The sequence below is a fragment of the Danio rerio genome, chromosome 24 (genome assembly GCF_049306965.1).
Source record: "Danio rerio strain Tuebingen ecotype United States chromosome 24, GRCz12tu, whole genome shotgun sequence".
Taxonomy (NCBI): domain Eukaryota; kingdom Metazoa; phylum Chordata; class Actinopteri; order Cypriniformes; family Danionidae; genus Danio; species Danio rerio.
The window spans coordinates 41122953-41135000 of NC_133199.1; the positions used below are offsets into that span (position 1 = coordinate 41122953).

The 12048-nt window shown below is 32.0% G+C and overlaps 2 protein-coding genes across 19 annotated transcripts in view; one reads left to right on the forward strand and one right to left on the reverse strand.

Moving 5' to 3' along the window:
* The window catches only part of nlrc3 (NLR family, CARD domain containing 3), a 30188-nt gene extending 28079 nt beyond the window's left edge, over positions 1-2109 (forward strand). The window contains exon 19 of the mRNA XM_009297629.5: positions 1849-2109. Coding sequence (XP_009295904.1) covers positions 1849-1939 — 91 coding nt within the window. The 3' untranslated portion in view covers positions 1940-2109. The remainder of the gene's footprint in view (positions 1-1848) is intronic.
* The window catches only part of cluap1 (clusterin associated protein 1), a 19622-nt gene continuing 9528 nt past the window's right edge, over positions 1955-12048 (reverse strand). For 5 of the 18 annotated variants that reach the window (XM_073940190.1, XM_073940189.1, XM_073940188.1 and 2 more), the window contains 7 exons: positions 11820-11999; positions 9253-9386; positions 7875-8016; positions 7629-7701; positions 4819-4929; positions 4673-4725; positions 1970-2469 (listed from right to left, as the gene is read on the reverse strand). In XM_073940190.1, the coding sequence (XP_073796291.1) occupies positions 2281-2469; positions 4673-4725; positions 4819-4929; positions 7629-7701; positions 7875-8016; positions 9253-9386; positions 11820-11999 (882 nt within the window). In that variant the 3' untranslated portion in view covers positions 1970-2280. 18 annotated transcript variants of the gene reach the window in all.

Genomic DNA, 12048 nt, shown 5'->3' on the forward strand with positions numbered 1-12048 from the left:
AGACTGTCAGCATGACGTAGTTGCAGTTTTTTTTTTTAAATATTTATTTCATGATTTAAAACAATGCTAACATTTTAAACTCTTGTTATCATGTTTAAAACATGATGTAACACAATATTAGCATGTTTACCTCATAGTTAATCACATTTTAGCAGGATGCTATCCTGTTTCTATCACATTTTAATACACTGCTAGAATTTTAAGCATGTTTTTACTGCGAGTATACTGGTTGCATGTAATGCATCACATAGGTATGCTAACATTTTAGCACATTTAATATCATTTTCTAGCATGTTTTATCATGTTTCTATTATAATTATAAAAAAATAAAGATTTCAACTTTTATCACTTGTTGTGAAACAATATTAGCATGTTTATCGCATAGCTACCCAGTTTCTGATTTAATAAATTTGGTTGCATGTTCTAGCATGTTGATATCCTGTTTCTAGCTTGCTTTAACACACTGCTAAAATTAGCAAGTTTCAACCATACTGTTTGAATGTAATAGATCAAATAGGTAGTATGTTTCTAGCATGGTTAACACATTGCTAGCATGCTGTAGCACATAGTTGGCACATTTCTAACATTATACAGTACTGACACGTTTTAACACATTTAATAGCATGTTTACTAAAATGTTTTATCATGTTTCTATCATGATTTAAAACATTGCTAACAATTTTATATATTTTTAAATGTAATATTAGCATGCTTACCACATATGTAGTCAGTTTCTGATTTAATAGACTGGTTGAAAGTTTAGCATGTCAATATTCTGTTTCTAGCATGTTTTAACACATTCAATAGCATGTTTACTGATGTTTTATCATGTTTTTTCATTATTTTAAACATTGCTAACAACTTTATCATTTATTAAATGCAATATTAGCATGCTTATCACACAGGTAGCCAGTTTTTGATTTAATAGACTGGTTGCAAGTTTAGCATAGCAATATCCTGTTTTTAGCATGTTTTAACACACTGCTAGAATGTTTTATATTAGCATGTTTCTATCATAAGTATACTGTTTGAATGTACCATATTTAATACGTAGTATGTTCTAGCATGGTTTAACAAACTGCTAGCGTGCTACATCACGTTGTAAGCATGCACCTAACATTGTGTTACATCGCTTACAAGTTTTAGCACATTTAATAGCATTGTCTAGCATGTTTTATCATGTTTCTATCATGATTTAAAACAATGCTAACAATTTTATCACTTGTTGTGAAACAATATTAGCATGTTTATCACATAGGTAGCCAGTTTCAGATTTTATAGATTGGTTGCATGTTTTAGCATGTTAATATCCTATTTCTAGCATGTTTTAACACACTGCTGAAATGTTTTATGATATTAGCAAGTTTCTACCATACTGTGTGAATGTACTATATCTAATAGGTAGCTTTCAACATACTGCTAGTATGCTATATCACATAGTTAGCACGTCTAACACTGTAACAGTACTAGCATGTTTTGACACATTTAATAGCATGTTTACTAACATGTTTTATCATGTTTCTATCATGATTTAAAACATTGCTAACAATTTCATGGTAGTACGGTATTTATTTAGTAGGTAGTATATTTCTAGTATGGTTTAACACACTGCTAGCATGCTATATGATATAGTTAGCACATTCTTAAAATTGTAATAGTGGTATCATGTTTTAGCACATTTGGTTGCATGTTTGCTAACATGTTGCTCGCATGACTTTGCACATTGTATTAATATTATGTATTACTATGTTAACACTACTGACACTTAAACATAGTGCTTAAATGAATCAGTGGTGCTCAGCTAATACAGTGTTAGTATTATGTGTGATTTTTCTGTTTCTGCTTCAGTCTTCAGGGTAACGGCATCGGTGAATCAGGAGCAAAAGTCGTGTCGGACGCCATAAAAGCCGGAGCTCCAGACTGTGTGGTGGACATTTAACATGCGTGCACAAACTTTCCACAGCACACATTAGGAAACATGTTTATTCACAGCCTTATTGGTGTATATATTTGTGACATATCATTACGTTTATGTATTAAAATAAAATGTAATATATTTTATATAACATTACTGACAGCCTTAATAAAGCATTTTTAGTCAAACAAAAACCCTCTCAAACTCACAAATTAACGAGATTTAAGATTTAACAGGAATACAAATGAGATGTAGATGTGTATTTACATACATTTAACTTCAATGCAGCAATTTACATAAGAATCATGAATATTTAAATCAATACAGCATATTTTAAGTCATTATGTATTGAGTTTTTGACGATGTTAAAAATCGTTATCGCTCTCCTCAAGGATTTGTGGGTGCAGGGATTGGTTTGTGCGTCCGGGTTTGCCAGATGATCCCTCCAGACTGTCATTATCTTCATCCAGATCTTCATTTTCCTCTTCATCTTCCTCACCGTCTTCATCATCATCCTCGTCGTCGTCATCTACGTCAATCTCACTGTCCTCTGTCTGCAGAACAAAGCACATTAGAGAGTTATACAACATAAAACACACAGAGCTCAGTGGACAGTCTATGGATCCAGAATTAATATCGTTGATTTTTACAAATGATCCGACATTCACACTCATGTATGCCAGTGTTATTATTCATAACTAATGCAACTATAATAAATCAAATTTGGTTTTGTTAAATTAAGTAAAAGAAATAACAAAAAACATGCTCAAATCAAAATTAGAAACATTATTTAGACATCTTAAACTTATTAAATTTCACTAAGATAACTAAAACGTGAACCAGAAGTTTCTGTGACTTTTATTTCAGTATGATCATGTTTTTCCAACTGAAGTTGAATATTAAGTAGGGGGAAGGGTTTATTTAATGCTTGCTATATATATATGTCTAATGGCATTTTTAATTTAGTGTCTAATTTAGTATGATTATTTAGGTATTATTATTTAGTATGTATCATTTAGTATAATAAATACATAACGAGTACGATTTACTCATCCACCAATAATGGCTAGGTTTAGGGGTGGGGTTTGGTGCCATGCCTCCTTTTAAAATCGCACATAACATAACAGTTATGTTTTTCCGTGAGATAAGGGTGATATTTCACTCAATTTATTAAACTGACATCATCAGAGAAGGAATCAGTGAATAAACTTGTTAATTGTTAGCTGTAAAACTATCACTATGAGCTAGCAAAGGAAACATAGTCAATTTTAATAATTAAATTAAATCAAGCTATTAAACAATATACAAAACATAACAAAATTTTTAAAAACTGTAATGGAAATATACATAAAATATATCTAATTCAAAATAATAAAAATACTATAAGTGTATAAAAATAATGCTAAAACAACAAATACAATCACTGAAAGAAATGTAATTAAAAAAATAATAAAATGTATATATATATATATATATATATATATATATATATATATATATATATATATATATATATATATATATATATATATATATATAACAAAATGTATATAATGGAAATATATAAAAAATATATCTAATTCAAATTAAGAAAAATACTATAAATGCATAAAAAAAATAATAATAATAACTCTAAATGACTGAAAAAATACAGGTATATAAAAATGGCAGTCACATAACAACATGGATGAAACTATAATAGAAATATATATAAGAATATATCTAATTCAAAATAATACAAATACTATAATTGTATAAAAATCATACTACAAGGATAACTAAAATTACTGAAATAAATCTAATAAAAAATTATATATGGACAACAAAATTTATACTCTATAATAGAAATATATATATAAATATATAATTCAAAATAATGAAAATACTATATTTGTATAAAAGTAATACTAAAACCACAACTAAAATTACTGAAAAAAAAAAAAAAATTATCTAGACATAACAAAATATATAAAAACCATAATGGAAATATAAATAAAAATATATCTTCAAAATAATAAGTGTATAAAAATAGTACTAAAACAACAACTAAAATTACTGAAAAACATTATATATAGACAAAACAAAATAACAACATTTATAAAAACTATCATAGAAATATGAATAAAAATTTATTAAATAAAAAAACATGAAATAATACTAAAACAACAACAAAAATTTCTGAAAAAATAAAAATATATATAGACATAACAAAATGTCTAAAAACTATAATGGAAATATATATAAAACTGTATCTCATTTAAAATGATAAAAATATTATAATTGTACAGTTCATAACATTAATACTAAAATAACACTGACGCATACACACCACCTTTTTTTTCTTTTGTTTCCGGCCACTGCCGGATAGGCCAGCTCTTTCCTTTACTTTGGGCTTGAAGAACGAGTGGGAAGAAAGAGAAAGAAAGACGGAGTGAAAAATGAAGCGACTGAAAATAGAGTTGGAGGAATATTCAGTACAGTGAGAGAAAAAAAAGCACAAAGAAGATAACTAATGATCGATCATGGAGGAAAAACAGAAATGTGAAGAAAGACAGACAGATTAAAGGAATAATCTCTTAAGAATATACGAGACGAAAGCAAGAAAACCCTCAAAATTCTGATGTGAAGTATATTAAGTCATTGAATCGTCTCTATTTACGTTACGAGAACACAAGCCTGCAGTTCACTAAACGGCCACCGGTGTCGCTAATAACAAGCGTTTCTGAATTGGCCGTATTTCCACATAGTTTTCCACACCTCTTCGCTGTCTCCTCCTCTCATACTGCCGATGAATCGAGCGCCACCTCGACCTGCAGCAGAAACACACACACGTCACAAAACCAAATCAGATATTGCTATTGTCGTATGTGTGTGATGGTAGCTACGGATTACGTTGTGGTCACCTGATATTTGTGTGTGTCGAGGGTGGTGCGGTCTGGCCTGCTGTCCGTCATCTATGTCACTGTCAGAGCCTTCATCCTCTGGTATGTCCACGTCCGAATCTTCATCTCTGGCTACTGAAGAAATTCACTAGTGAGCAGGGGTGTCCAAATTTGGCAAAAAAAAAAAACATCTATATTCTTTTTTCAATAATGTAATTAAACAATATTTTAGTGAGTGGATACTTCACTGGTTTCACGATAGACAAGTATAACATTAAAACATCAGCAGATGTCATCAGAAAATGCCTACTATACCTTTAAATAGTGCACATTTTAAGGGAGCAACGATTTGTAGTGATGTCTGACACCTTAGTGGATGCTCTGAAGTGCACTCAATCAATCCCACAATGCAGTTTAACAGGGGAGTTTTACCCTTTTGTTAATCCATTCAGCTGATCTCTGGGGCACACTTTTAGCTTAGCTTAGCATAGATCATTGAATTAGATTAGACCGTTAGCATCTCGTTCAAAATTTTTAAAAAGGGTTTTGATAATTTTCCTATTTCCTATTAAAACCATCAGTAGATGACGATAAGCGCCAGGCTGTATCAGAAATTGTATTCTATACCTTTAAATAGTGCACTATTTGAGGGGAGCATCCATTTGTAGTGGTGTCCGAAAGCTTAGTGGATGCTCTGAAGTGCACATAATCAATCCCACAATGCAATTAAACAGGTGAGTTTTACCGTTTTTGAGTCCATACAGCCGATCTGTGTTTCACTTTTAGCTTAGCTTAGCATAGATCATTAAATTAGATTAGACCGTTAGCATCTCACTCAAAAAAAAAAAAAGGTTTTGATAATTTTCCTATTTCCTATTAAAACCATCAGGCTCTAACTAGGCCGTATCTCAAATGGCACTCTGTACACTCTAATAGTGCACTATTTGAGGACGCAACCATTTGTAGTGATGTCCGAAACCTTAGTAGATGCTCTGAAATGCACTCAATCAATCCCACAATGCAGTTAAACAGGTGAGTTTTACCATTTTTGAATCCATTCAGCCGATCTCAGTGTCACACTTTTAGCTTAGCTTAGCATAGATCATTGAATTGGATTAGACTGTTAGCATCTCGCTTAAAAATTGGAAAAAGGGTTTTGATAATTTTCCTATTAAAAACATCAGTAGATGACGATAAGCGCCAGGCTGTATCAGAAATTGTCTTCTATACCTTTAAATAGTGCACTATTTGAGGGGAGCATCCATTTGTAGTGGTGTCCGAAAGCTTAGTGGATGCTCTGAAGTGCACATAATCAATCCCACAATGTAGTTGAACAGGTGAGTTTTACCATTTTTGAGTCCATTCAGCCGATCCGTGTTTCACTTTTAGCTTAGATTAGCATAGATCATCATATTGGATTAGACTGTTAGCATCTCGCTCAAAAAAAAAAAAAAAAAAAAAAAAAAAGGTTTTGATAATTTTCCTATTTCCCATTAAAACCATCAGGCTCTAACTAGGCCGTATCCCAAATGGCACTCTATACACTCTAATAGTGCACTATTTGAGGACGCAACCATTTGTAGGGATCTCCGAAACCTCAGTAGATGCTATGAAGTGCACACAATCAATCCCACAATGCAGTTAAACAGGTGAGTTTTACCATTCTTGAATCCATTCAGCCGATCTCAGTGTCACACTTTTAGCTTAGCTTAGCATAGATCATTGAATTAGATTAGACCGTTGGCATCTCGCTCAAAATTTTTAAAAAGGGTTTTGATAATTTTCCCATTTCCTATTAAAAACATCAGTAGATGACGATAAGCGCCAGGCTGTATCAGAAATTGTCTTCTATACCTTTAAATAGTGCACTATTTGAGGGACCATCCATTTGTAGTGGTGTCCGAAAGCTTAGTGGATGCTATGAAGTGCACATAATCAATCCCACAATGCAGTTAAACAGGTGAGTTTTACCATTTTTGAATCCATTCAGCCGATCTCAGTGTCACACTTTTAGCTTAGCTTAGCATAGATCATTGAATTAGATTAGACCGTTAGCATCTCACTCAAAATTTTTAAAAACGGTTTTGATAATTTTCCTATATAAAGTTCAACTTATCTGTAGTTACACTGTGTACTAAAACCGACAGAAAATTAAAAGTTGCTTTTTTGTAGACCAATATGGCTTGGAACTATACTTTCATTCTGGTTTAATAAAATCAAGGAACTGGTAATATTAAAACATGTAATATCAGCACTGATATTCACAATTACGCACCAATGTTACCTACTTACTAGCAGAAGCTCCGTATCACTGCTGCAGTCATTTTCATCTGTCTTAAAGTCAAGCTTCAAATAGAAAAATGATCGAAACTATTTTTTTGAACGAGATGCTAATGGTCTAATCTGATTTAATGATTTATGCTAAGCTAAGCTAAAAGTGCTCCTGCCAGATCCAGAGATCAGCTGAATGGATTCAGAAATAGTAAAGCTCAACTCGAGGGGAGCTGTAAAATGAGTCTATATCCAAAAAAAGTGTTTCTTTAATATTAACTTGTTTGTTGAACTTTAGTATTAAAGCAAGAGATCACTCTTGCTCATATAATAATACTGAATTATACACCATGTCTCATAAATATAAAAACACAAATCGAAACAGGAACATTTTGTGCTTTTCTAACTTGAATTACAGGCTCATGCTAACAGGCTTCATCAATGCTTCAAGAAGTGATTTTATTTGTCTTATGACGTGAATAATGTTCAAACAACAATCATCGTATTATCATAGAGGATAACACATCACACACGTGAGCTCAAATGTGTGTGAGACTCACCTCCGCTCCTCATAAGCCTCTTCTCCTCCTCTTTTAATTTGTTCTGTCTCATTTTCATTGCCATTTCTGCTTCCTGGAAGAAAAGGCAAAAGGATCCATCAGGGATGCATCAGGATATACACTATAAAGGTAATTTCTGGGATGAATTGATCCCAGCATTCACTTAAAGTCTCTTGTGTTTTAGTGGGTTGATTGAAATGTTGAGTTGCAGGCCCCAGTGGAGCACCAGAGAGGAAGTGTTTGTACCTCGAATCGCTCCTGCTCTACTCTGTGATAGTCATCCAGCTGCTGCTCCAGGAAGCTCAGGTTACGATATTTCTCCACATACGTCTGGTACTGTTTCTCCAAGTCCTCCTCGATCTTCTCATATTCATCCATAAACGCTGGACTACATGATAAAGGTATTAAAGTTATTACATAATAGAGTTACTATCAATAACAAAGCCTAAACTAGAACCTAAAGTTTATTGATAAACTTTGATGTTGGCTTGAGAAAGCCAACGTGACTGCGCTAGGACTGGGAATGGCAGGAAGCACGGCGGCGGTTGCTAAGTGGTTGCTAGGCAGTTGCTAAAACAATTATGGCATTGTTAGATGGTTGCTAAGCAGTTGCTAAATGGCAATGCTCGTGTACATGTTTGATCAAATGCTAATACTTAGTAGGCATTTCTAGCATATGTTATTGCATTTAGATAATCATTCATAGCATGTAGCTAATCGTTATTAGCACTTGGCTTCCATTATCATTGTTACCATGCATAGTACACAGGAAGTCCTATTTGCTAGCGTGAGTCAAACAAGCCAATGCCCAGGTCCCTATGATGTTCTGATATAGAGATATTGCTATTTTTAAATGGTTGCTAGGTTATACTGTTTTATTGCTATGGGGACATTTGACAGGTTAGTGATGATTAATAAAGGGACTAAGGGAATGAACATTATGTAAAAATGGCTTGCCGTATTTTTTTGAAAATACAATGCTTAAAAAGTGTGAAAGTGATGCATGCAAAAATGGCTTGCCATATCAGTAAAAAATATGGAGTTTAAGTCAAAAATGGCTTGCCATATTTTAAGAAAAATAATGCTTAAAAATTATTTATTGGAAAACTATAAGTCTGATAAACCTTAAAGATATAGCAACAAAACCTAACGTGTCTAAATACAGCTTTTGGCCAAATTTGGGGCTTGTATAATTTTTTTATATGCCTGGATTATAAAAATTTAATATTTAACATTTTTTATTAAAAAAACAATAAGTCTTAAAGGCATGAGGAGATATAGCAACAATCTTGAATGTAGAAGGCACATTTTGACCACATTTGGGCCTTGTGGCATGAACGGCCTAGGAGGAGATACGTTTGTTTTCAAGGACAGAGTAGTATAACAGTATGCTGGCTTTCTCAAGCCAACATAATTAAAACATTTTTAAAAATCATACCTGTAAAATAGCATATGAAATGAAAACAATCGACTTGAATCAATTAATTGCAAAGGCATCAGTTTTTATGCATGAATATATTTAATACATCTGTTTTCAGCGGTAATATCATCAACTAAAACAAAGAATAAGATCAAACTTTTTCTTTACTTGCAATTCAAATAAACCTAATATCAGACAGCTCACCGCACGCTCTGTAAGGTTTGCAAACGTTTCTGGTTTCTCTCCAGGTCTTGTTTCTTCTTCTCGATTTTAGCCTCCAGACTGGCCTCATCTGATGACACGTTGTTGAGCAGATCTTTTGTCATTTGTATGCTCTCCTAAACTCAAACACACACACAAAGAGCCCACAAAAAAAAAATCACAATCCTCCACAGGGATTCTCCGTCTCCCTGTACTCTTTAGCTTGGTAAATAATTCAAGCAAGCTGCTCACTAAATGCACTAAAATCCTCAACATTTGACCTAAAATCCAAAGTGACGTCGAGTTCTTGTGGCTCTCAAGAGACTTTCATAACAAACCTTTCAGTTATTATTACTTAGTACAGGCAGTTCTTTTATTTTTGTGCGTTTAGACTTTCTTAGAGACGAGAAGACTTTTGACTTTCTTTTCTCAAGACAGGAGAAAATGATTTGAAACAAAACAAGAATTAAAATAAGCTGAAACATAAAAAACATTTTTATTTTTGGCAACTACAATTGAATTTTAAAGACCAGAATTTCCACAGTCTTGGAAAGCATAATAATATGACGATATTTTAAAAAGGTTAAAAATAAAATCTTGATCAATAAAATCCTAATAATTTCTAAATAAAAGGAAAGAACTTAAAGTCATTAAAAACACAAAGTTTTAAAAAGTAAATGAACTGGTATGTTATAAGTAGGGCCAGACTGAATCTGCTGGCATTTTTTGCTATTTCTGCGCAGAATTTTGTTAAAAATATGCAGATTTATGCGGAATGATTTGGGGACTATCATAACTACAAACTTAATTTAAAAAGTAAGACATTTTTAACTTGTATTTAATGTTTACAATGCAAATCCAATTAAATCAACTTTATTTGGTAAACAAAGCAAGTCTTTCCTACAATATATCTACTAAAAGACAGAAAATATTACTTTACAAACTATACTGTGAATTAATCATGAATATTTTAGTATTAGTCTACGGAAATTAATAAATGAATATATATAATGAATAAATATAAATTTACACACATTTACACAAGTAAATAAACAGAATCAACGCAACCGCGTGCAGATTCCGTGTGGGCCTAGTTATAAGCAATGATATGAGGAAAGCTGGATCTTCTGATCTGTTTAGGGATGCACAATATATCGGCGGTTGTTTCGATATCGGCCGATAAATGCTACATTTAATGACAACGTTATTGGTCCCATAAAAAAATTAGGCCGATATCTTTAAGCTGATATATTGTGCTTAGTGTTATTTTAATTATATAATAAAATAAATAAAGTTGTTCACTGTATTGCCTTTTGTTATTGCAATAATGCAGAAAAAAATTTATTTATCAGCTAATATATTGCCTATTATCGGATTTCTGTATCTGTCGATAAGTCTATATTAGTAATCATATTTGTATTTTTTTGGCAACTACCTTGTTAATTTAAAGATCAGCATTTCCACAGTCTTGGAAAACATGAAAATATGACTATTTTATAAAGGTTGATTCAGCAAAAAAAATCATGATTAATAAAATCCTAATAATTTTTAAGCTAAAAGAAAGAACTTAAAAAAATCACTTGAATGCACTGATGTAAAAGTTTTACCTCTAAACATAAACGAATATTATAAGTAAAGCACTAAAGCAATGAGATGAGAAAAGCTGTATTTTATGATCTCTTTAGGGATGCACGATATAGCGGCAGCCATATTGATATCTTTTAATTATAATGTTCGCTAACAAAATTAGGCAGATATCTTTAAGCCAATACATTTTGCTTGCTGTCTGATAGTTTTTTGTTTTTATTATAGCAAAAAAAACACAACCAATTAAAAAAAAAATGAACTTGTACAAAAGTTTCATCCCTAAACATAAACAAATATTATAAATAAAGGACTTTACTAAAGCAATAATATTTTGGAATACACAAAATATCTGCGGCCATATCGATATCGGCCGATAAATGATACTTGGTCTGACAACAAAATTGTCTTTTGCATTTTTTTAGATCAGGGATTAGATTTTATTTCTAAAAAAAAAAAAACTGACCATAGAAAAGAATAGTAATTATTAGCATATTAATACAGTAAGGAGATCAGTTCAAAGTTTTCTAAAGATTTTAATATAAAATTAAGTTGTTCACAGTAAGTGTTTTTACGATTATTCAAAAAAATGAATATTTATCGACTAATATATCGACTATTATCAGTTACTGGTATCTCTCAAAAATTACTTATATCGATATGGAAGTTTTGACAGATACTGATAACTGATAATAGACAATATATTAGCCCATAAATATACATTTAGACATGTATACGGCTATTATTGGTTATCGGTATCTCTCAAAAATTCCTATACCAATATGGAAGTTTTGACATACCGATAACTAATATTAGACAATATATTAGCCAATAAATATACATTTTACACATGTATACAGCTATTATTGGTATCTCTCAAAAATTTCAGTGACAGATACCGATAATAGCCGATATACTAGCCCATAAATATACATTATTCAAATTTTTCTCCATAATTGCAAAAAAAAAAAAAACATCTGTTTTACCGTAACATCTTTGACCGCCGCTCTAATGGCTCTCTCTGTTTCTGTGATCTCTAGTGGTCGCGCAATTGCAGCTGTCCTGCTCTCTCTCAGGTCCTCTTCTTGCCCTAGCAGGTCAAACAGAGCTGCACCCTTTGCTGTTATCTCCGAGCCTAGCTGACGAGCCAGCTTTAAATCAGCAATCTGCGCACACAAACCAGCAAAACATACAAAATTACTATTAAAATGCTGT